The sequence below is a fragment of the Sorex araneus genome, chromosome 7 (assembly GCF_027595985.1).
Source record: "Sorex araneus isolate mSorAra2 chromosome 7, mSorAra2.pri, whole genome shotgun sequence".
Taxonomy (NCBI): domain Eukaryota; kingdom Metazoa; phylum Chordata; class Mammalia; order Eulipotyphla; family Soricidae; genus Sorex; species Sorex araneus.
The window spans coordinates 15288684-15312941 of NC_073308.1; the positions used below are offsets into that span (position 1 = coordinate 15288684).

A 24258-nucleotide genomic window follows, 5' to 3' on the forward strand; every position below is an offset into this window, starting at 1 on the left:
AACCAGACCAGACTCCTTCACAATCACTCGTAACTGCTTTGGAATGAAGGTGCTGGTGTAACCTGCAGGCTCACAACTTCAGCCCTCAGGTGAATTCCTAGAACAGGGTGTCAGGGGGTCCAGGCGCCAGGTTGCAGCCATGCCTGGAGAGTATGTCTTCATGCCCAAGTCTTTGTGCCCAGCAGACCCTGCCGCGCCCACATGCTCTGAGCCCTGCCAGAGACTCACCACGGCAGAGTAACTAAGGTGCAGAGGTGGGCCTCGAGCAGCAGCCTGGGCTGGAGTGCCCGGGCACAGGCCACCAAGGACTACACGCCTGCTCACTTGTGACACGGAAGCATGCAGACAGGTAGGGAAACAGCCCGTGGCCATGCATGCTTGGGAGAAGGAAAACCAACTCAGCCTGAGGCTGCCAGGATCCACCTGTAGACACAGGATCTTTGCCTGGCGCCAGCACGGGCCCAGAGCAGGCCGGACCCTCTGAGGGAGGGTCCAGCAGGAACAGAGGCAGGATAGGACGTCAGAGAATATCACCCACGGCTCCCGACTCTACCCCTTGGCAACAACCCCGCGACGGACTCTTACCTAGGCAGAAAGCCCCGCCAGGGCCAGGCTGGGAGAAACCCTACAAAAGCCAACTTGAGCAAAGGAAGGGGATACATGTCTGAGCACATGTGTGACCTGGGCACATGTGTTGCCCAAGTACATGGTACCCAAGCACTGCCTCCTGTGTCTCTTCTTAGAGATGTTCACTTTCATACCTTTTTTTTTTTTATTTAAAGAAATATTTTATTGAACTACCGTGAAAACAAGAAAAAAAATACAAAGCTTTCAGGTTTAAGTCACAGTCAAATACTGATTAAACCACCATCCCTTCACCAGTGCACCCGTTCCACCACCAAGAACCCCAATACACCCCCCTCCCACCCCACCCCCCATCTAAGTACCTAATGATATTCCCATTATTCTCTCTATATATTGAGTACATTTCATATTTCCATACAGAACTCACTATTGTTGATTGGAAATTTCCCCCAACAATCAGGCCTGCTGAATAAGCATCATCTAATAATTTCTCTTCATTGGTAAGAGTGAAGACTTTGAGTCCACGCGGCCGCTATTGCGGCCGCGCGGTTTTGGGTTTCTAATATTTTAGCTCAGTTCACAGTCAAAATGGATGGCTGCAAGAATCCGCTCTGGTGCCAAAATGGGTTAGGAGACCTCAGGATCACAGTCAATAGGCGCGGAGGCTCTGCTTCTCGTGCCGCGGCTCTTGGTTCATCTCTGGGCGGAAGGCGCGCCGGGAACACCTCCCCTCCCAGGATCACCTACAGGCTACGTCACTAAAGGAAGTCCTACCTCCTGGTGGAGGGGTCTTAGAGGGTGGCTCTCACCGCGTGGCTGCTGCCGCTGCCGCCATTTTCGCTCAGAAAAATGGGGTGGAGAGGGAAAAAAAATCCCTCCCCGGGCTGCACGAGGTTGTAGTTCAGTTCACAGTCAAAATGCATGGCTGCAAGAATCTGCTCTGGTGCCAAAATGGGTTAGGAGACCTCAGGATCACAGTCAGTAGGCGCGGAGGCTCTGCTTCTCGTGCCGCGGCTCTTGGTTCATCCACTTTCATACCTTCTTACTTTAGGGTGGGGATCTGTACTGGGGCTCTCTCTCCACTCTGGAGAGGGCCTATTCTCTTCTGAGCTCCTCCCCTCCCCTCCTCCTCCTCTTTTTTCTCCTCCTCCTCCTCCTCCTCTTTCTCCTTTTCCTCTTCTTCCTCCTCCTCCTCCTCTTCCTCCTTTTCCTCTTCTTCCTCCTCCTCCTCCTCTTCCTCCTTTTCCTCTTCCTCCTCCTCCTCCTCTTCCTCCTTTTCCTCTTCTTCCTCCTCCTCCTCCTCCTTCTCTCTCCTCTCTCTGTCTCTCTCTCTGTCTCTCTCTCTGTCTCTCTCTCTGTCTCTCTGTCTCTCTGTCTCTCTCTCTCTCTCTCTCTCTCTCTCTCTCTCTCTCTCTCTCTCTCTCCCCTTCCTCAGAATTTCCAAATAAAACCTGTTTTAACTCCACTGCTCGTCTCCTCCTTTTCTGGGAGGGAAAGGTGACAGTTGGAAGTCCTGACTAGGGTCTAGGAGTGACTCCTTTACTACAAAGATCGAGGCCCCCGGCAGACTCTCATAGTTCGAGGTCCCCAGCCATTCCCCCGTTCCCCCGTGGCAGAGAGAGAAATGACACACTTCTTTCTCGAGGCCACCATCTCTCACCAGCTGTGATGTAGGAGAAACAAGCAAGTGCAGGTACCACAGTCTGGAGGTGCTGTCCCCAGCCCTGCCATACACAACCCCTTCCACCAACATCTGTATGCCCCCGCCCCTTTATGCTAGCACCCGCTGCTGTCTTCTCCTTGCCCAGGAGTTTGCTTTTGTTTTTCTGTTTCGGTCCTTCTTCCATGTGGCTGGGCTTTGTCCAGCTGCCACTTCGCTTGGCAGGGTGACCTTTCAAAATGCATCACTTGAGGCATGGTCACCAAATTCTCCAGTCTCCTGGAGCCCAAAGACCGAGCACTTATGCCAGGGATGACAGGGCCCTTGGTATGGCCCCTCCTGATGTCCTAGGGCCCTGGACTAAAAAATTGCCCAGAGGATTCCATGAGGCTTGTTTTACTACAGGGGCTACTGCATGGCATTGGGAACACTGGCGTGGCACGTCCAGGAGTGTCCAGGGGACCATGTGGTGTCAGGCATCAACCCAGGGCCTTGCACATGCCAGGAACACACTCTACCACTTATGCTATCTGCCTGGCCCCAGGACTGTTTTCAAGATGCCCAGTGGGGTCGGGGTGCTCAGTGGTGGAGCACGGGCCTGACATGTGAGGTTCCAAACCCAGCACTGAAAAGTGTATGATGATAACAAATGAAGCATGTGGGCTAGGTAGGAGCTGGGAAGTGACTGGTCAGTAGAGAAGCCTCCCCTGCAGGGTGTGTTGCTCCCTGCCCGTGGGCAGAGGGTGTTTCCTCAATTTCTTTATCTTTCCTCACCACCCAAACCACCAGCACCACCTGAACCCATGAATTATATCCTAGCTGCTATGCTCTTGGTCACACACAGTGGTTCCCAGGGCTTGCTCCTGGCCCCGGTGCTGTGACCCTGTATGATGCCAGGGCCAGCCTTGTAGGCCACGTGCAAGGCCAGTGTCTCCAAGCCCCGCACGGTCTCTCTGGTCCTCCTATTTTGCTTTTTCACACGCTTGTCGACATTGTGGGGCTGAGGATCAAACCTGAGGCCTCATACACACCAAGCTCGTGGTCTGCCACTGGGTCCCCTTCCTGCCCACCTTGCAACTTTTGTCTGTTGGACAGCACTCAACAGTGCTCAGGGCTATTCCTGAGAACTTTTCTTTTTTTTTTTTTAATCCTTTATGTGTTGGGGGCTGGATCGATAGCACAGTGGGTAGGGCGTTTGCCTTGCACATGGCCGACCCAGGTTTGATTCCTCTGGCCCTCTCGGAGAGCCCAGCAAGCTACCAAGAGTATCCCTCCCACATGGCAGAGCCTGGCAAGCTACCTGTGGCGTATTTAATATGCCAAAAACAGTAATAACAAGTCTCACAATGGAGACGTTACTGGTGCCTGCTGGAGCAAATCGATGAGTAATGGGACGACAGTGATACAGTGATTTTTGTGTGTATGCATGAATGTATGTGTATGTATGTATGTGTATGTGTGTGTATGTTTGCTTGTGTGTGTGTGTTGATTTGGGGCCACACTGAGTTTTCTCAGGCTGCTCCTGGTTCCCAGGGGTGCTCGGGGAATCACGCAGTGCCAGGGTTTAACCCAGCCCTGCCTTCCTCCCCCACTGCAGTAACCTTTGGGACTTCCTAACCTTTCCCTTGGTGGTTCCTTTGCATCCCATCTAGAAGGCGCTAACACCCCGGGGCCCTGGGAAAGCTCTGCTTCTGCGCACTGTCTGTCTTCAAAGCTCATCCTTCTCATTTGTAGGCAAAAACTCTGAGGTCGTTTTCATCACTGAATGTTGGTCAGAGGGAGAAACTCCCACTAGCTCCTCCACCTGTGACCACCTGGTCATTTACATGAACTTTCAAGGACTGCTGGGGACAGGAAGCAACAGAAACATGGGCTTGGGGGGCCGTGAGGGGCTGGGTTCCCGGGGTCTGCAGTGTCATTACATGGGCCCACTTGGGGGACAAATGTGTTTGGTGCTCCTGGCGAAACTCCCTCCTGGGCTGCAGGCGGTGGCCCTCCTTCCTGCTGTGCTGCCCTCTCTGTCCCTACAGGACACAGTGTCCTGGGGCAGGAACCACCAGATGTCACCATCTCAAGGCCACAACTGAAGACACAGAGAAGACCCCTAAAAAAACATTTCCAAGACGATTTGGGGGGTTCTTAAGGTCGCAGGGGTCTGAGGTCCACAGAGGACCAGGATCAGGCACCAACCTGGCACTCCTGGGGCGTGGACCCCTCAGGACAGGCACCTCGCTCAGCTGTGTCTGAGCTCCTGGGCAGTTCGTGAGTGTGGCCGGAGGCTAAGGGACGCCCAGGTCAGAACAGAGCAGAGAGAAGCGAAGCAAGGGGGGCTGGAGCTTGCATCATTCTTCCAGGGAACCGGGCGCGGGAGGGCTCTAAAGAACTCCCAGGCCTCTGAGTCCAGCTGAGGACGGAAGGAAAGGCCGTGCCAGGGGCCCTGGCAGCCACGAGGCGACTTTCAGGGAATGTGAGAATGGCAGAGTGACAGGACTGAGATGCATTAAGAGTGTTGTCATCGCTCTGGGCTAGGCTGGGGTGCTGCCACGTCCTGGCTGTTTACTTTAAAGGCAGTTTTCTCTGTCATTTAAGCTCCTGCATTCGTGGCTGTTGCTTCACAAACCGTTCCCCCACTGAGTCACCTGAGTGGGGCCTGGGCCCTCTCTCCAATGAGGCCACTTCCTTCCCGGTGTCCTTAAACCACAGCCTCCTTCAGTTACAGGTACACGTCCAGCCACCTCCCTCCGCAGGACACCCCACACCCGAGGCTGTGAGCTGTGCAGCTGTTGCAAATCTCACTTGTTGAAAGAGGAAAACAATTACTCGCCATCAAAAAAAAAAAAGGTAAACAAGTAGATTACGTCTCAGCATGAGTCTTGGCAACAGCAAATTACAAAGTACTTGCCTTGCATACGGTGGGCTTGGGTTCCACCCCCAACCCCTCCAGGAGTGACTCCTGAGCCTGGAGCAGGAGCACCAGCCTGAGCACTGCTGGGTGTGGATCCAAACAAAACACAGAAGCACAACATGTATCCATGCAAGATTTGTAGCTCTGTGCCTTCAGACACTGATGGCTCCAGAATACCCGTCCCAAAAGAGGAAATGAGTGTCCAGTCGGTCAGGTAGGAGTTACAAGACCAGATAAGGAAAATGTAGGGTGCATGACTGATGGGGTGGTCATGAAGATGAGGTGCAGAGACGGGGTGTTGAATGCACTTAGCTCAGTTCCTGGGCCAGGATACTAGGTCTGGGATGTAAATTGTTGTTAGACGATGAAGGGGTGACATGCAAAGACTAGGGGTGACATTAGTCATCTGACTTTTTGATGACCAGTGAGGCTTGACCTTGCTCATTTTAGGAACATGACATGTTCCAGATCCCGCTGGTCATTTTGCTTTTGTGGTGCTCTGCTACAAAGACATCCCGGTAGCCTAGTGACACACCGCACACTGCGCACCACATTCTGGTGGCTAAACGAGGCTTGGATTTTCCAGGACAGCATCCCATGGGATCACACGTCTTTGGTGTTTCCCGTTCAAATTCTGAGTCTTCTGGCCTGAGAGTCGGAGCTCAGCCCTGGTACCACTGTCGGCCCTATCCAGTCAGCTTCACCGCTGGAACAAAGTACGGGGCTAGGTTGGCACTGGTGGTATCTGAGCTCCTTGGGTCTTTGAAACCCTCTCGGTGACTCAGTCCAAGTGTCATTTCTGAGATGACCGGAACAGGAGGTGCAATCCAGTAGCGCCGGAAACTCTGCAGCAAGCAGCTCGGGCGTTTCCTGACAGTGCCCAAGTTTCACCTCCCAGCTCACCTGTCTTCTCCCCCAGAGCCCTCTTGCACTGACTCTGAAGGAGGGGTAAACCTGTGAGGGGTAAAACCAGGGACCCCTGCAACCCCTGTCACCTCAAACTTTTCCAGGGTTGCCCCTCTCCCTTCCTCCACTTGTTTCAGACGACTCCTAGTGGGGGGTGGTCTGTGTCAAGGGCAGGAGGACGAAGGTGGAGAAGAAGCAACTTGGCCCCGGGATTAGCCATGGGCACGTCACCGTGGGGGACCTCTGGGCCACACACACGGCCAGGTCACGCCAACCCTGTGCCTGCTGGCCCTCCCTTTCCCCCTCCCTCCGCCCTCCTCCCCCGCCCCTTCCCCTCCCCCCGCCCCAGCGCGACAGGCCCGGCCTCCCCGCCCCGCCCGCCCGGAAGCGCCCGGCGCGGGTTCCCGGCGCGCGGGGCGGGGCTGTCCCCGGTCCCTCCCCCGGGCGCACCGGCCGGGCGGGGCTGGTCGCCTTCCGGGGCGCGGTGGCCGCCCGGTGCCGCTGCCCGCGCGCGCGCGCGCGCCCCGGACCCCGCCGCCGCCGCCGCGATGCGCGCCGAGGGCCTGTGCGGCCTGGAGCGCTTCAGCAGCCCGGGCAAGGGCCGGGGGCTGCGCGCGCTGCGGCGCTTCCAGGTGGGGGAGCTGCTCTTCCGCTGCCCGGCCTACGCCAGCGTGCTGTCGGTGGGCGAGCGCGGCCACCACTGCGAGCACTGCTTCGCCAGGTAGGCGCGGCGGCGCGGGGCGGGCGGGCGGCCGCGCAGACCCGGCCCCACGCGGTGGGCCGGCAGCCGGGCTCGCGCCGCCCGGGGGGCCCACGGCCCGAGCTCCCCGGCCGAGAGGGCCCTGGGCCTGGACTCTGCAGAGCACGTGTCGGGGGCGTGGTGGGCGCGTGCCGGCGCCAGAGCCCGGTTCCCGCCTCGCGCCTCCTGGCACCTGCACGCGGGAGGCCGGGCAGGGGCCCACCCCGCGCGCCGTGTCACCGCGTGCGCCGGTGCGGCAGGGTGGACGGCCGAGCCCCGCCTGGCCGTCCGGGGCCCGTCCCCGCGCCCCTCGAGAGAGGACCTGTCTCGGGCCCGCCCGCCCTGGCTCTGCGCCAGCCCCCGGGGACCCAGGAGCGGAGGCGGCCTCCCCTCTCCCTGCCGTGCCCAGCAGTGGAGGGCCGAGCCAGGACACCTGCGGGCTCCCGGTGGCGCTGGCCTCTGGGGACTCCGGCTCGACCCACGCCTCGGAGGAGGAAGCAGAGGCCGGCGCGGTCCGGCAGTGACCCGAGTCCCGCCGCCGCCCCCTCCGCAGCGCCGGGCCGGGAGCTGCCGCTGCTGCCCTGTGCGCCGCGCTGCTCTGAATGGGGCGCACGGCCGCGGGTCACGGCGCGCCTCCGCGCCGAGCCAGTGAAGTGAACGCGGGGTTTTCCCAGAGTCGAAGGGCTGCTGTGACGGGTCCCTTGATCTCCGCAGCCTGCTGAGGCGGAGTGGGCTGCGTGGGGGCCCGAGCCCAGCCTGGTAGGCAGTGACCGCCCCACGAGGCTGGGTGCCCAGCTCTGTCCCCGCCGACTCAGAGCGCAGGTCTCCCTCCAGTCAAGGTTTTGGGGGAGGCACCTTGTGTTTGGCCCTGGCTGTCCCCCGGGTCGCCTCTGCCCTCTGAACCCTCAAAGCCAGCCCTGCCATGGGGAGTATTTGGCAGATTTGTGGGGGGGGGAGAGTGTGGGGCCACAGCCTGCAGGCTTACTCCTGGCTCTGCTCAGGGGTCACCTCTGGTGGTGCCTGGGGGACCCTTTACAGGCCCAGGGAGGGGCCTCAACACCTGTGCTGTCGCTCTGGTCCAGTCGGTTCGTTTTCACGCCTGTTTCTGAGGGATATTTGCTATTTCACTCTGGCCCCCAGGCTGGCACGCCTCCCCTTTTTGTTAGAGAGGAAACTAGGTCAGGCCCACCCGTGGTTGCTCTTCCTGGGAAGTCATTTCAAACTCAAGAATAGGACAGACTGACCAAATGATATCTCCTCTCCAACTCTCCAAAATTGTGTTCATGTGTGCACACACATGCACATGCACACACATATGCATATGCACCTGCACACACGGACATACACGGGTGCACTCATCCAGTCATGAGCCGCCCGTGGTATGCACGAGTGTCAGCATGTTACTAGGTACCGGGATGGACGATGCAGAGGCAGCAGATTCCCTCTCTGATTCCCTGGCGTGGTGAGGCAGGTGCCGTTCGGTGAGGGTGTGGCTTTCACACGGCGCTGTTGCATCTTCTCCATCTGCTCGTGGTTGCCAAGCAGTGCACTATGATGCCATGTTTTAGGCTTCAATTTATCTTGAGGAGGGCTTTTCAGCTGGGAGCACCAGGACTTCCCGGAGGGTTTTGGGGGGTTGTGTCCAGGATGCGGTGCCCACTGGGCACTCACTCAGGCCCCGTGAGCCATCTCCTGTCCCTTGGACCTCGCTGAACCCGAACACGCACCTGGCGCCCTCCTGGGCTTGTGAGAATTGACCAGGCACTGAGTGAGGTGGCCGCCAGCCTCAGGTGAGCCTCCAGGTTCCAGGCTGGGCCCCCGCCAGCTCACTGCCAGGATGTTTGCTCCCTGTGGGTACCAGGTATATTTTTATTGCAATGGTCAGCACCATTCCATTCCATGGGGGACCCTGGAACTCGTGAACCACAGAAGCAGCACTCAGAAACCTCCAGACCCAGGGGACATCTGAATTCAGTGTCCAGTGTTTTCCAGAACCTTCTAGAAGGTGATCTTATATGTGTTGTTTTCAGTTCATTGTGTTTGTTTTTTTTTTTTGCCTTTCCCCAGCCCTGTGGGCAGAGGCCGGGTGGCGCTGGGCTGGACAGTGTCCTGCATGGAAAGCCTGAGCTCAACCCCTCCAGACTTCTCTGTTGCCCTGGAAGGTCTTAAAGAAGAGTTTTTGTTTCTTTTTCTTTTATTTAGTCACCAAATTACAAACACTCACGATTGTGTTTCTGGCATACAATGTTTTGACACTAATTTCTTCCTCAGTGTCCACTTCCTCCGGGGCCTCTCCTGCCCCCGCCTCCCCCAACCTGACTCCTGCCCAGCAGTCGGCCTCTATGAGGCACTTTTTAAAATACCCCTGCGGCTGTGGGCTTCCGGGGTTACTGAGTGGCTCATTCCCGCCTTTCAGCTCCCCTACCCCACCTGAACGCTTCCCTCTGTCATAGTCTGCCCACAGAGCTAGGGATAGGCAAAAAACACAATGAACCCAGAAACAACACGCCACATATAAGCTCACGTTCTAGAAGTTCTGGAAAACACTGAAAACTGAATTCAGATGCCCCCTCACATGTTCCCACACCCCTCACAAGTGGGTGCTTCCTACTGAACACCAGTTCTCATTCTCATTCCCTTTGTCTCTGGGCATTTGTTATTCCACCGTTAGTTTTTGTCCGCATATTAGATCATGTGTCCACCTCAGGTACAGCGCTTTCCTGGGGCTGGGGTTCGGGCTCCTACCTGCATCCTGCCCCGCCCGCTCAGTCCCCAGCACTGCATCTGTGCCAGAGCCGCCTTCGGACGCACCCGCTGAGCTGTGGGAGAGTAACGAGGACCTGGCACACGTGTGGCCAGCTGAAAGCGCCTCTGGCTCCTTTCCTCCCCAGTGTCACAGAGAAAACTCAGATTCACAGGAAACGTCTCAGACGTTCCATCTGAAAAGTTGTCCCCCTACACTACAACTCAGGAGGCGTTTCCAGAGATTGGGTCCCACCCCCCGAATCCAGTTCACCCGCTTTCTGTCAGAGGGAGCTCAGGACAGAGAGGCTGGCTTTTCCGGCCGTGTACAGCCCCCCGGCTGAGCTGCGAGCCCCTTGCACGGCTGTCAGGGCTGAGTCCTGCTCCCGGCCCACCTGCCTGGCTGCCGTGATTTCCCGTGCCTTCCCGCATGCCTGAGTGCGCTTCCCGTCACTGTCCCTCGCGTGTCACTCCGACGCTGGCTGGGCTGTTAGAAATGTAGCTGTGGTTCTGGTGCACTGTCTTGGTGGGGTGGACAGGACAGCGATGGATTAGTGCAGGACTTCGGAACACGCCGCATCCCCGAGTCTGTGCCCTTTGTCGGGATGCTTCGGGGGCTTGTGCCGGCCGAGGGGGGTGCAGGGCAGGAGTGACCCGGGGCCTGGCTGGGTTGCAGCATCTGGGACACTTTAAACGATGCGGCCAGAACCAGGTCTCAGTTTTGTCCTGAACTCTGCAGTCCCTGTGAAGGTGGCCCACCCTGGGCAGGAGCCCGGAGCCTGTTTGATCGGGACCGAGCCCTGCAGAGCCGCCTCCCAGGTTCTGCCGTGGCATGGTAGGACAGCAGTGACTTCGGGATGCCCTGAGCCACAGACACGTACGGGCGCTGTCCGATCGTGTCCGGGCTCTGGGCTTCCGGCTGAAGGGAGCTTTCTGGTTCAGGGAATTGGCTGCCATTTCCATCTGACGGTTAAAAATAGGCCGGGACTCCTAGCGCCCTTAATTAGCACGGAGTCTGGTGAGTGGCGAAAGGCTCCTGTGGGTGACTTCAGATAACTCCGTGTGTGGATGTGGACTGCTGCCCCTAGGGAGAGATGGGGAGGGTCTGGGTGCGGTCTCGGCGAGTCCCTCCGGGTCTGAGGGTGTACACGGCTGCTCCGGCACAGCCCCAGGGGGCTCCAGCACAGCCGTGGGAAGCTCTGGGCCGGCCTGGCGGAGGCCAGACTAACTGGAGCCCGTCAGAGCCCAAGAGAAAACCCAAATAGAGAAACCTTAACAGCACTGTACACCATGGTGCCTAAAATAAAATCAGAGAAGATGAAATCCCAAGGGTTTCGATCCCAGCTCGAAAGCAGAGCGTGGTCTGACAGGATGCAGAATCCCGGGCACGCCCCTGCCATGCTGATTTCTCTCCTGGGGTGCTGTGTGGGCAGAGACAGGTTCCCTGAGAGTGGGCTGTGCTTTTGGTGTGATATGTGAAGGAGCATTTGATTTCACTGGGTGTTTGCTGGGCACCAGGCCTCTCGGGAACCACGGAAGGAAGGGGCAGAGACTGCGTGGGTGGGGGCTTCTGCAGCGGAGCCCCGGGCCCCGGGCTTAGCAAGGTCTCAGCAGTTATTTTGTTGAGGTATTATTTGGGGGTTCAGGGGCTAGAGAGCTAGTACCAGGGTTTAGGAGCTTGCCTGGAATGCCACTCGGGTTTTATCTGTGGCATTGCATGTGGTCTACTGGGCACAGAGCCAGGAGTGCTCCCGAGCACGGCTTGGGTACGGGCTCCCACCCACCCCCCATAAGGAAGGATTATTAGGGGGTTCAATTTTTCCTTCGTCTTTTGTTGAGAACTTGTGTCTAGAGAGATGTGCACAGGGAAAATTCTAGGTACCAGGAGACACAGCCTTGCAGCCAGCTTCTGAGGCCGGCTCAGAGGAGATGGTTAATAGGTTGTGTGTATTTTGGGGGTCACACCCAGGCATGGTGCTCAGGCAGCATCTTCCTGGAACCTCCTGTGGGTGTAAGTGGCGTCTCATCTGTGAGGAAATCTGTGTCATTTTTCTCTTTTAAAAATAAAGTTTTGGGGTGGTGCTGGAGAGAAAATGGTCCATCGGGCCTGAGCGCATGCTTGCAGGGGAGAGCCCCAGGTTTAATTCCTGGCCATGCCAGTGGGGGAGGGAGACTTGTCCCCTGGCTCCAGACCCCACAGTCCGACCTTTTGTCTGGGGGCTACACCAACACTGCGGGGGGGGGGGTGTCCCTGCAGCCTCAGGGAGGAGGCTTGCTTTGTGCCACGGGTGTCCAGGCTGGGGCTGCGGGCTGCGGGTCCAGGCTCCGCGTCCAGCCCTGACAGCGCCGAGTGTTCTGTGAGGCTTCTCTCCCGGGCTGGGCGCTCCATTAGCAGGCCCGGCTGCCCTAAATATCCCCACCTTCCCGAGAGCGGAACTTTTAACAAGCGCCAGAACAAAGCCCAGCGGAAGGGAAGGGGCTGGCTTAGCTCTGGGAAGAGGCCCCCCGTGGCCAGGGCCCCTTGGCGCGGCTCCATTGTGGATTAAAGGTCCCCGTGGAGCTCTGCTTCCCGCCACGGGACACCCCGCAGCCGCGGCATTATCCTGGTGCCCTGGCCAGGCCACCATGCCTCCCAATTTTTATTCCTCGCCAATAAAACTTTGCTGGTCGAGAGTCCTCTCCCTCCGGGTGGGAGGCCTCGCTATCTGATTGTCTTATTTCAGACGGAAGTTCGATGTGTGGCTGCCAGCTCCCCTCTTTTTCCCCTTTCTCTCCTTCCCCTTTTCTCTTTGTTATTTGGCGGGGCTGCCTCTGTTCCACAGAGCCCACTTGTCACTTCTTCCCTCGCCAGTTAGTTAAAAGCAATTGTTATTGTAGACGCCCTGTGCTGGTCCTTTCCTTTCACAGCGGGACCCACCAAGCTTTCACTGCCGCGGGGGCTCCCGGGATCAAATCCTTTTCATCCGGACCAACAGCCCCTGGGGCCAGGCAGAGAAACGGGACTTGCTAATTACATCCCCCACCTGTTGCTCTCCTGGCTCCCCAGTTTTGAAAAGCAAGGAAATGATTGTGTTGTGTTGTGTCTCTGAAGTGGCCAGAGCATGTCTTCCGCGTTGGGCCGAGGTGGCTGCTTCTGCACGCACCCCTCCTCCCTCTGTGCATCGCAGAGATGGACCCTTAAGTTCAAAGCCCCGGCAGGCTCACAGCGGGGCAGAGATTTGCCCCGAAAACAAAGGCTTGAGAAACACGGACCCCCACACAGGAGAGAGAGGGCAGCGAGGCACGTGTTGCCTGATGTGGCTTGCTAAAGGCCCGGGAGCGGAGAGGCTAATTACACGCGTGTCAATGCCCGAGTTCTTGTTTAGTTTTCCCGAGAGCCTCATTTTCGTTCAGCTCCTGATTCTGCAGCAGGAAAGAGGTTCTGCTCGGACTCAGAATGTCCCAGCGCCTCCTGCACTGGCTCACTGCTCCGGATGTCCCAAGGGCCGTCTGCCTGTCATCTGCATGTGAGATGCTGGAGCACGTGAGGAGGAGCCAGAGCCTTGGGGTTTGGTTCTGGGGCCACACCCTGCCGTGGTCGGGATCACCTCCAGTTCTGTGACAGGCCATTCCGGCGTGTGGGGCCTGCAGTGCCAGGCGTCCCGCTGGGGCTGGGGCCTGGTCCCTGAGGCCCTGTGTGCCTCTCAGCGCCAAAGCAGCTTGTGGGCGGTGGTTCTGCACTTTGTTCTGAGCAGCACCTGCTCCGTGTGTGCTCCAGCGCCCGGGAGCCTGGTGCAGCACTCGCTCGAGTAGTTCTCACTGCCGTCTCCTGCGGACAGGGTGCTCAGCAGACGGCAGCCAATAGCCCCAGCCCACAGGGGAACCCAGACGTGCGAGACATCCACCACTTTCTTTACGTTGTGGTTTGGTTTGGGGGCCATGCCCAGGAGTGCTCCTGGCTGTGTGCTCAGGAGTCGTTCTGGTGGGACCGTGTGGAATGCGAGGAATCGTCCGGCCGGTCGTCTGCGAGGCCAGCGGGCTCCCCGCTATGCTGTCGCTCCAGCCCCTCAGACACCACTCTTCAGTGGATCCTTTTGTTTGCCCCAGTGTGAGCCCCCCAGCTGTGTGATTTTGCAGTGTTGCTGTTTGTCTGCACAGTTTGGTGCGGGGAGTGAGGGGGTTGGGCCGGGGAGATGCAGCATTCTGCTGACTTCCCCTCCAACTTCTCCCCAACACGTGTGCCTGCTGAGGCACCTCCGGAAGCTTCCACAGCTTGGCGAGGCACCTTGGGGACCTCTCACGTCAGTCTCCCTGGGGGTCTTTGTGCATGGTGGGGCAGGATAAGTCTAGCCCACAGCAGGCCCGTGTGGGGAGATCAGGGACACACGGTGTCCCCAAAGCTCACCGCTGGGCTGCCAGCCTCCGTCCAGGGTGTGGTGCTACGGTGCAGACCCGCAGGATCCCCGCAGAGTGCTTTGCCACAGACCTTCCATTGCCTGGAAGTTGGTGGTCGTGAGGGGCCCCGCTCGCTGGCCTCGCTGGCCAGCCGCCTAAGGCCCCAGGATGACCTTGGCCCTGCCCTCGGGCTGGTGCCTGGTGCAGTGCTCCGGGCTCCAGGCAGGCTGGTCTGTGACTTCAACTTAAAACTTCCTGCCTCCTGCCCTGGCATGCACCTCTCTCCTTCTCCAGGAACTTCGGGGGTCCGCCTCCCCGCACCGCCATCAGCCACTCGCCAGGCCAGCCTTCTAGATGCGTCCGTCCAGCCCCCCACTAGTGGGTGATGAAATGTTGTGGCTGGCTGGCCCCTGCAACTGAGTCATGATGACAGATGCTGACCGCCAGCAGGCTGGGCTCACAGGCCCGCCTACAGGGCAGTGGGTGGCGGGGCCGGGCAGCCCCGACTGCCCCGCAGCACGGACCCTCTGTCTTGCAGGAAGGAAGGTCTCTCCAAGTGTGGGCGCTGCAAGCAGGCTTTCTACTGCAATGCTGAGTGCCAGGTAGGTGTCGTGCCAGGGCGGGGCCCGTCGCTGACGGCGCATGCTTGTCCCTTCCCGAAGTTGCCATCGGGCTTCCAAGGGTGTCCAGTCTGTCACGGGGCCCCAGACATGCCCCTTCCCCTGAAACCAGGGATGGAATGTTCTGGGGCCCTGGGAGTTCCATGACCTCATCCCAGGCCTGATAAGGTCCCCATTTCTATATTTAACTCACACCTCCCAAAAGAATGAAGCTGGGAGTGAAGAGAAGTGAGGAGGCGAATCTACCCCTCGTGAACTGGAATGCAGATTCCTGGGAGCCCGGGGCCATGCTGAGTGCTAGGGCTGTGCATGGTACTGCTCCAGGGACCCGGGCTGTGAGGGGTCCCACCCAGGGAGGCACATGCTGGCAGGACCCTAACCACTGTGCTCTTCCTGGTCCCTGGTCCCTGGCCCCCTGTCACAGAGACCTCAGGATTGTCATCAGCGCCACGGAGAGGGCTGTGGGCAGAGACCACTCTGGAGAGGCTTCCTAACAGACAGAGAGGCAGAAGCGTGTGTGCGCCTGTTTACAGTGGCGGCACTGGGGAGGGATGGAGGGACAGACAGAGAGGAAGGACACACCACGGTGGGTGATGTGACTTCGGAGTCTGAGCACTGCTGGGCAGCCGTGGGGGCCCCAGAGACCCAGTGGTGCCGTCCCCCTGAGGTGTGGCTCTTCTGCCGGAGTCTAGCTCTGCGGCCAACAGGCGTGAGAGCGCAGCACGGGCCCCGCTAAGTCTCTGGGATCATGTTATTTGCAGCTGCAGAGGCCGACATGCGGGATTAAGCTGCGTGCCCAGGTCACATAGCCAATTCGCTGCAGCTTGGGCCGCGGCCATTGGCAGGGCTGGTCCTTCCCCTGGGGCTGGTGGACGGAGCTTCCAAGGTCGGCCCTTGAGGGCCCGTTCAGTCAGAGGAAGGGGCCTCACGGGCCCTCTGGACAGGCCCTCGGACACGCTGGCAGTGCCGTGCAACCCCGCCCCTCGAGCCGTCTCCGCAGAGCTGCTGCACAGCCGCCTCTGACGTCTGTCCCAGTGTCGTCTCTGCGGCCCTGGCCTGCCTGGGCTCCATCTGTCACTCTGCTTTGCTGGTGGGCTTTGCCCACTGCTGCTCCGGGGTGAGGAGCAAGTGCCTCCTGCCTCCACCCGCACAAGCCACACGGCACAGCTGCCCCTCTGGCCTCACCCTGCCCTGGTGCTCCAGTGTGGTGCAGGGATGGATGGGCTGCAGGGGTCTGAGGCCTGTGTTCTAGAATGTTCTAGAATGTTCCCAGAGGTGCCGGACTGAGCCCTGGCTCAGGCCAGTTGTTATCACGGTGCTGGGGGTGCCTGCAGCAGCTCTGGCCCTCTGCTCTGAGTGTGGTCAGCACAAGTCCAGGAGTGCAGCCACGCCCAGCGCCACCGAACCTGGGGTATGTGTGGGTGTGCAAAGGGCATCTTCTGGTCCTGTGCCCTGGCGCTGCCCATCACAGCCACCTGCCGTCCCCCCCAGGGGCACCAGTGTTCTCCTACATGTGTCTCAAACGTGAGTGGGGTGGGGGCGGGGGGGTTGCTGCCCCCCTTTGGAAACTTTATTCTGGTGTATGTATGTGCATGTGTATAAGCATGTGCACAGGGCTGCACTCCGGGGTATGCAAGGGTATGTGTGCGTCATGTGCAAGCGTGTGTGCCAACCGTCTCCGACCCCACAGAGGGAAGACTGGCCCCTGCACAGACTCGAGTGCACCCCCATGGTGGTTTTCGGGGAGAACTGGAACCCGTCCGAGACGGTGAGGCTGACGGCGAGGGTCCTGGCCAAGCAGGTGAGGGCTGCCTCCGTGACCGTGTCTGTCACACTCCCAGCCGTGCTGCGGGGCTGGGGAGCACGAGCTGCGTCACAAAGGTGTCCCTGCGGCCAAGGGGAGCTGTGTGGGGTCAGTTCTCCTGGGGGCCCACTCTGCCTGCCACTGGGGCCCCCGGCCGAGAAAGCTAGAGGCGCCTGCATCTGTCGAGGGTCACGGAGGTCTCTGCAGAGGCCCGCGCCCAGCTCCCTCGGAGGGGCAGGGAGGGGAGGGCAGGGCTGTGGCTGCGCCCTCCTGGGGTGTGACCCCAGGGCTGTGGCTAGACCCCAGGGAACCCCTGTGTGTTCCTGAGAGGGTGGGCGGGAGTGGCTGCTTCTCTGGGGGGCTGCATGACTCAAAAGTGAAACAAAGGCCGAGCAGCCACGCTCGGGCCTGGCAGAGGATGAGGGGAGCAGCTTGCCAGCCAGCCGGGGGCGCCGGAGTGTTAACGAGGGGGGTGAGGGCCCGGACCACCTGTATCCCCCGCTGAATGGCCGGATGACAAAGACCGCCCCGGGCCAGCGCTCCAGCCCCACGTTTGAACTCATGTCAACACCAAGTTTATTCAGGGGTTCAAAGCCGCTCGGGCGCTATTGTGGTTGCTCTGGGGGGCCGGGAACAAAGGCAGGCGTGCGCTTCAAGGACTGCGGCCCACTGGCAGCACCCGGTCTTTGTGAGAGGAAGAATTAGCCTAGAGAAGGGCTGAGGTGGGGAGAGGGGGTCGGCTCAGAAGGTGAATAATAAGCTGGTGCTGCCTGATGGGCCCTTTCAAGTTAGGGGGCTGCAAAGTTGGTCCTTAACGAGCGTTCTGAGCCTACTGTGTGCCAGGGGTTCAGGCTGCAGACCCGAGGGGGCTCCTGCACCACACAGCATATTGGGGTCAAGCCCTGGAGACCCCCAGCTGAGCCCTTCCTCCTGACCCTGCTGGGACAGCTGCCGCAATCAGCTGGGAGTCACCAGGAGGGGCCCCTGAGCCCCTGGATGTCAGTGGGAAGGACCCCCGGACGGGGGAGCCTCCCCCAGATAAAATGCCGTTTCCCGAGAGCTGTTGGATTGGAGTGTCAGGCAGGCAGCTCTCGGGGGCCCGGACCCTTGCTGCTGTTTCTGTTTGGGGGGCACACCCAGCGGTGCTCAGGGCTTACTCCTTCCTGCATCTGTGCTTCGGGATTCACTCCTGGTGGGGCTCGGGGGACCCTGTGGGGTGCCTTGAGCCCGGGCCGGCCATGTGCAGGAAGCGCCTCTCAGGGGCTGCCCCAGTGGTGGGGGGGAGGTGGGGGCCATTCCCAGTGTCCTGGGACGGGCTTCCCCTGGCTTGGCCGGTGGACTCGGGCAGTGGTGGTCTGCGCCCAGGGAGCACCCCCCGCAGATGGGGCTCGCAGGGTGCGTGGCTGAGCCTGGGCTTCCTCCCCAGAAGCTGCACCCTGAGAGGACGCCCTCGGAGCGGCTGCTGGCCGTGAAGGAGTTTGAGTCCCGTGAGTCTCTCCGGGTGATGGGGGGTGGGGGCGGGGTTCAAGCCCTCCCTTCTCTCTTGGCCCTGGGGTGCTGCTTGCAGACTGGACGAGCGTTTCTGGGCTGATCCTCTGGGGAGGACGGAGACCTCGGCTCTGCTGTGGCCCCATGAGCCTCTGGGGCTGCAGCTGAGTCAAGTCCTGTTGACGGCCGTGACCCGCTCGGGTGTTTTGGTGCTGGGGGTTGAAGCCAGGGCCTCAGTCTGCGAAGCATTTGCCCTACCACTGAGCCACCGTTCTGGGCCCTGTGTGACTTCTGGCCAAGACCAGGTCCTGGGCGCCCCGCACGGGGGCAGGGGAGGGCTCCCCACCCTTGACCCTGGCCTCGAGTGTCCTGGGGACGGTGACGAGAAGACAGCTGCCCTGGGCTGTTGTGGGGGGAGTGAAGTCAGGGATTGGGGGCGGGGGAGTTCAGGGGTCTCTGTACCTCGCCCCCTCCCTGCCGCTCCCATCGAGGGGGGCAGCACCCAGGGCCCTGCCTGTGCTCATGGGCTGTGCCCCCAGACCTGGACAAGCTGGACAACGAGAAGAAAGGGCTGATCGAGAGCGACATGGCGGCCCTGCACCACTTCTACTCGGAGCTCCTGGACATCCCGGAGCCAGGCAGCCTGCTGGGCCTCTTCGCGCAGGTGAGGCCCGGCCCCGCCCCCATGCCCGGGGGCTCCCGGGAGGCTCTGCGTGTTCCTCCTTGTCCTCGAGGCTCGGGGTCATGGAGCCGTGGTGGGGGCAGACCCAGGTTGGAAGCTTCCAGAGCCTGGCCCCAGACCACGAGCCAGCACCACTGTTGGCTGGAGGCTCTCCCCCCTCCCCCCTCCCCGGGGCCTCGCCTGCCGCCTGCTTTGACCCTGGTGTCCGAGTTGTGGGGACACAGATGTTGGCCAACTGTGCTCCCAGCCGGCACTGAGCACTGTCTCCGGGCCCCTGTCCCTGCGCAGGTGAACTGCAACGGCTTCACCATCGAGGATGAGGAGCTGTCGCACCTGGGCTCGGCCATCTTCCCCGAGTAGGCCCAGTGGCATGTCCCCCCCCCGCCCACCAGCCCCCACGCAGCCCTGCCCCCACCTCCCAGGCAGCCCTGTCCCCCCCACCCCAGGCACGCCCTCCTCCCCCTCCCCCCCACGGCTGCCCTGGGACATGCACTCTCCTGTCACCCAGCGTGGCCCTCATGAACCACAGCTGCTGCCCCAATGTCATTGTCACCTACAAGGGGACGCTGGCGGAAGTGAGAGCCGTCCAGGACATCAGCCCGGGAGAGGAGGTGAGGGTCTGGGGGCACCGGGCGGGCTGGCAGGGCCTCCCTGTGCTGTGTCGGGCCCTGCCCTGCGTGCCCACACACCCTTGATGCCTCTGGGGCACGTGGGTACTGATGGGCACTGCCGGCCTGACAGGACACAGCCCACACAGCCAGCCCCGCATGCTGGGCCCCCCCCAGGCCACCCCACGCCCCTGCACTGTCTCCCAGCCGGAAACAGACTGTGGGAAGGTCACAGTAGAGCTGGAGATAGCACAGTGTAAGCCTTGCCTGGGGGTGACCCGGCCAGTCTGCACACCTTGTCAGGGCCCCTGCACGCCACTGGGTGGCACCCTAAAACAAAAAGCCCTCATGGGTGCCAGGCGCCCAGGTAAGATGCTGGACAGAGGCCACTCAGCAGGACTGGGCAGTGAGTCTGCTCCAGGCTGCTCGGGGGCCACTCACTGGCAGGTGACTGGTGACGGGGCGGGGAGGCAGTGTCAGTGACCCCGGTGCCTCTTCCCGCCGTGGGGAGTGGAGGACTCGGGCTGGACCCTGGAGGTGTTGGGCTGGCCAGTGACGGGCTGCCGTGCACGGAGACCCTGACGGTGACATGTCCAAAAGTTGCCGTGCCTGTCCCAACCAGGGTCTCCTGAGGGGCTGTGAGGTCTGCAGTTCCCCACCGCCAAGACCCTCCCTGCTGCTTTTGTTCAGAGGTCTGGGCTGGCGGCCTGGACCAGTGACACAGCCTGGCCTCTGTCGCCCTCTGCTGGCCACTATGCTGGTTGCACTGTGCCCGCCGCAGCCTGGCGGCCTCCTGCTCCCCTAAACCCAGGCTTTGGGGTCCCTGTGTGGGGGCAAGTCCTGGGGCACGATGATGTTCGGGTCTTGGTGTTGCAGGAAGCTGGCCAGCAGGGCCAAGCAGTGTCCAGGCCAGGTGGTGGGAGGACAGATCTTGTGAGGGAGCCGAGTGCCCAGTAGGACGCGCCCCCCCCCCCCGGGCCCCAGAAGAGCCTGTGGCCCCACTCCCAAGTGCTGGGAAGGGGACAGGCACAGCCTCCAGGTCCTCAGCACCCCTCCCTGGGGGACAGGCAGGGTGGGGCTGGGCTTCCAGCCGGCGAAGGGCTCAGTGAGCTGGGGGCTGCAGGTGTTCACCAGCTACATCGACCTCCTCTACCCCACGGAGGACCGCAACGAGCGGCTGCGGGACGCGTACTTCTTCACGTGCCAGTGCGCGGAGTGCCTGTCCCAGGACAAGGTGAGTCCGCGGGCAGCGCCCACATACTCGGGCCTGTCCACTCACCCCACTCAGGGCGTGCGGGGCCTGTCCAGCCTCAGCTGTAGAGCTCCGTTCCAGCCTGCAGACAGCTCCTCAGAAAAGGGGCCGTGGTGGGGGTGAGAAGCACCTGGGGGCGACCCCCAAGGTTGAGTGGGCCCCTAGGCAGCCCCCTGACCCTTGTCCTGGGTGCACTTCAGAGTGGGGAGTCCAGCCTGTCTTGGGGTGAGCTGGTGGGGCCACAGCAGCCAGGAGCGAGCAGAGCCCTGAACCACAGCCCAGCAGGTCGTGTCCCCTGCGAGCGCTGCAGCAGGCTGACAGGCTGTCAAGGCCTCGTGAGGGCGCGGGCACAGCCCCGCAGGACGCAGGACGGTGGCTGCCTGAGTGCCAGCGGGCCACTTCTGGGTAGACAGGATGTGTGTGCGTGCGGGTGTGTGTTTGTACACACCATACTGAGGGTCCCGCCTGAGTGCCAGTGGGCCACTTCTGGGTACAGACAGGATGTGTGTGTGTGCGCGCGTGTATGTGTATACACCATACGGAGGGTCCCACAGGATAAGGCAAAGGTGGAGATCCGGAAGCTCAGTGACCCCCCGAAGGCCGAGGCGGTGCGGGACATGGTGAGATACGCACGCAACGTCATCGAGGAGTTCCGCAGAGCCAAGCATTACAAATATATCCTTGACGGGGCATGGGGGGGAGCGGGCTGCAGGGGTCCCTCCCGGGTCCGCACAGCTGGGCTGAGGATGAGGACCCCGAGAGGGGCTCTCTCGCTGGCCCGTGATGGGGGCACAGCCCCCTGTTCCCTGCAGATTGAGCAGCCCATCCCCGCAGTGTCCGTGCTTTCAGGAGGACGGAAAGGACCCCGTCCTGCAGGGGTCACAGGCGGGCCCAGGCTGCTCTGCAGGAGGGTGGCACGAGGGCCTGTGCAGGGATGACAGGGCCACACCCCCAGTGCCTGGGCTTCCGGGGGCGCCACGCTCGGGGCCTACATGGTCTCCGGGGTCTGCCCACATACCACACACTCTGCCTTTTCTTTACGTGTTTGGGGGTGCTGGGAATTGAACATGGGTCGGCCATGTGCAAGGCCAGTGCCTTCCCCACTGGACTGTCACTCCGTCCTCCGCCCCTTGGTTTCGCCCTCTGTGGGTTCAGTTTGTTTCCTTGACCGCACAGCGCCCCCTGGGGAGCTGCTGGAGATCTGCGAGCTGAGCCAGGAGAAGATGGGCTCCGTGTTCGAGGAGGGCAATGTGTACATGCTGCACATGCGCTACCAGGCCATGGGCGTGTGCATGTACATGCAGGACTGGGAGGGCGCCCTGCGCTACGGGCAGAAGATCATCAAGCCCTACAGGTGAGGCTGGGGGCCTGGGCGTGGACCCCGTGGCTCACGCCGGACTCGGTGGGGATACAGCCCACCCTGACGTCCTGACGGCCATCACCTGTCCTTCGGTGCCTCTAGCCCTGCTTGCCAAGGGGGCGCTCTGGGGCCACTGACCTCCCTACCGTGTCTGCATCACAGGCAGGAGGCGTGGGCCAGCCCCTGTGACATGGCGACAGGTGAGCCCGCCTCTTGGCTGTTTGTGGAGTCAGGATGTCAGGATGGCAGCCCTGAAGTCTGGAATCCGACGCCCCCGTCCAGTACTGGGGGTCTGGGACAGCCCTGTGCTCCCCTGCTCGGGACTGGGGCTGCTTCAATTGGACTGAGCCACTCGGCTCTCGGACCCAGGGACGTGGCCATCACCTTCTGGGGCAGGGTGGGGTGCAAGGTGCCTGTCCCTGTCACAGGGTCGCCCGAGGGGGATTGGGCACAGACCCTGCACCTGGGTCTCGACACGTGAAGTCAGCGACTGCGGCTGGGCTGGGGAGTCTTAGCTAAGCCGGGCGGGGGGATCCAGACCCCCCCCCCGTCAGTGAAACTACTCTGGGTGCGTAGTTTCCTGGGCCCCTGGGTGTGCTTCTGTGGGACCCCACCCCAGCGGGTGTGTCCGAGTCTGATGCGTCCCCCCTCCGCACAGCAAGCACTACCCGCTGTACTCGCTCAACGTGGCGTCCATGTGGCTGAAGCTGGGCCGGCTCTACATGGGCCTGGACAAGAGGGCAGCCGGGGAGCGCGCCCTGCGCAAGGTACGTCCCCGCCTCCACCCAGGGCTGTGCGGGGCCCGGCCCGGCCACGAGCCCCACCCGAGCCCCCACGTGTCTGAGGCTCTGCCCGTGGTGTGGCGCTCGTGCACCTTGGCATTTTCCCCGTTAGTGCCGGGTCTCTGTGGGGGACGTCTTCCCGCCGCACAGTGCTCAGGCTTTCCCGAGGAGGATGTGAAGTGGAGAGAGGCCCAGGGGCGCTGGGGCCCCTGCCCTGGGGTCTCAGTGGGCGGCACTCGCCGGCAGCACCTCGGGGCTCCCCGCAGACCTTTGGGGGTCGAGGAGGTGGGGAGCGTGGGTGTTCCCTGCAGCCGGGGAGATGCCCATGGAGGAAGGGCACGGTGCTACGAGCCTGCTCAGACCTGGTGCAGACCTGAGTCCGGGCCTGGGGATTCCAGGAGGAGGAGGAGCGGTCAGGGGTCACGCCAGGTCAGGCTCTGCAGGGCTCGGATGGGGCCGGACGTGCATTTGTCCAGAGGTGGGCATGTTAGGTTGCAGGCCAGCACCCGAGGGACCCCCGTGTCCTCGGAAAGTTTCTTAGAGAAAACCCTGTGTGTGGCCAGGTCAGAGGATTCGGGACGCGGGGCCCCTCCTGCCTCTGGCACCGTGGGCAGCTGAGTGGCTCCACGGGTCCCTCCTGCCTGCCTACCCACCCTCACCCCATTCTCCCTCCCTCACTCCCCCCAGGCCCTGGCTATCATGGAGGTGGCGCACGGCAAAGACCACCCTTACATCTCTGAGATCCAGCAGGAGATTGAAAGCCACTGAGGCCCCTTCGTGTCTGAGCACTTTCCTCAGGGCCAGTCACACGTCCCGCTGTGCTCCTGGTGCAGTGCTCTGCTCACTCCTCAGAATAAAGAGGAACTGAAGTATACGTCCTTGTCTCTGAGTGCGCCCCCGAGCGGGGAGGCCGGAGACCCAGCAGCGCCTCCGCCTTCCTGTCCCCCCGGACCGACCCACAGCTCATGGGTCCTGCCCACAGTGGGCCATGTAGCGCGGGAGCCCGGGGGGCTGCTGCCTCGTGTACCTGTTTCCGGGCTGGCACGTGGGGGGTCAGGGCCTCGGAGCACAGTGTGCCAGAGAGAAGGGCAGCCGCCTCCTCTGGGGAGAGGGCTCCTCGTCACAGAACCCTCGGCAGCCCTCCGAGGAGCCACCCAGACGGGTCCGAGGGGGCTCTGAGCAGAAGCCCGCGAGGGCACGGCCGAGGTCCAGGGCAACTTACAAAATCGGGAAAGAGCAGAAGCCCGTGCAAGTTGGCTGGAAGGCTGTGGGGCTCGGCGCAAGGGCACGGGTGGGGGTCACGCTGTGAGACACCCCCGGGAGGCGGGGCCAGGCCGTGGCACCCAGCAAGCTGCAGCCACTGTGCCCCACACGCGTTTCCTGGAAAGCGCTTGGCAATGCTTAAGGTCCCCCAGCACCCACGCTCAGGCTCCGTGGACATGCCAGTCAGGCCTGGAGCCGGGAGGGATCAGATAGCCCCACAGAGACAGCCAGGGTGGGGGGAGCTTCCCGGCAGGGCGCGAGCGGGTGCTGACCTTTGCCTTTCCCTGCCCGCCTCCCTGTGGCCCCTCACTTTGTATCTGAGGCAGCACCAGACCGTCCCAGGAGCTGGAGATGCAGAGTTTGGCCCTTGGCCGGTGCTCCAGTGGGGGCGTCCTGCCAGCGATTGCGCAGCTGGCGTGTAAGGCGCAGGCCTGGCTGGTGGGCCGGGGGGCAGGAGGCGCAGGCCCCTCTGCCCTGCTGGGGAACAG

The 24258-nt window shown here is 61.4% G+C and overlaps 1 protein-coding gene across 2 annotated transcripts; it reads left to right on the top strand.

Moving 5' to 3' along the window:
- The first annotated feature begins 6520 nt into the window (after positions 1-6520).
- On the top strand, positions 6521-23381 carry SMYD2 (SET and MYND domain containing 2). 2 transcript variants are annotated; one of them, XM_055144938.1, is made up of 12 exons: positions 6521-6777; positions 14450-14513; positions 16222-16332; positions 17762-17822; positions 18363-18487; positions 18794-18861; positions 19014-19116; positions 20237-20347; positions 20920-21040; positions 21542-21719; positions 22384-22492; positions 23195-23381. In XM_055144938.1, exons 1-12 carry the CDS (start codon positions 6605-6607, stop codon positions 23273-23275), a joined length of 1305 nt encoding a protein of 434 aa, XP_055000913.1. In that variant the 5' UTR covers positions 6521-6604; the 3' UTR covers positions 23276-23381. The 2 variants fall into 2 exon arrangements, with proteins under 2 accessions (XP_055000913.1, XP_055000914.1); XM_055144939.1 differs by having other exon boundaries at positions 21545-21719.
- The last annotated feature ends 877 nt before the right edge of the window (positions 23382-24258 follow it).

Coding starts and splice junctions, on each gene's coding strand:
- SMYD2 (XM_055144938.1), top strand. CDS start 6,605: ATGCGCGCCGAGGGCCTGTGCGGCCTGGAGCGCTTCAGCAGCCCGGGC. Junction 18,488..18,793: donor TGCTGGGCCTCTTCGCGCAG/GTGAGGCCCGGC, acceptor GTCCCTGCGCAG/GTGAACTGCAACGGCTTCAC. Junction 20,348..20,919: donor AGTGCCTGTCCCAGGACAAG/GTGAGTCCGCGG, acceptor AGGGTCCCACAG/GATAAGGCAAAGGTGGAGAT.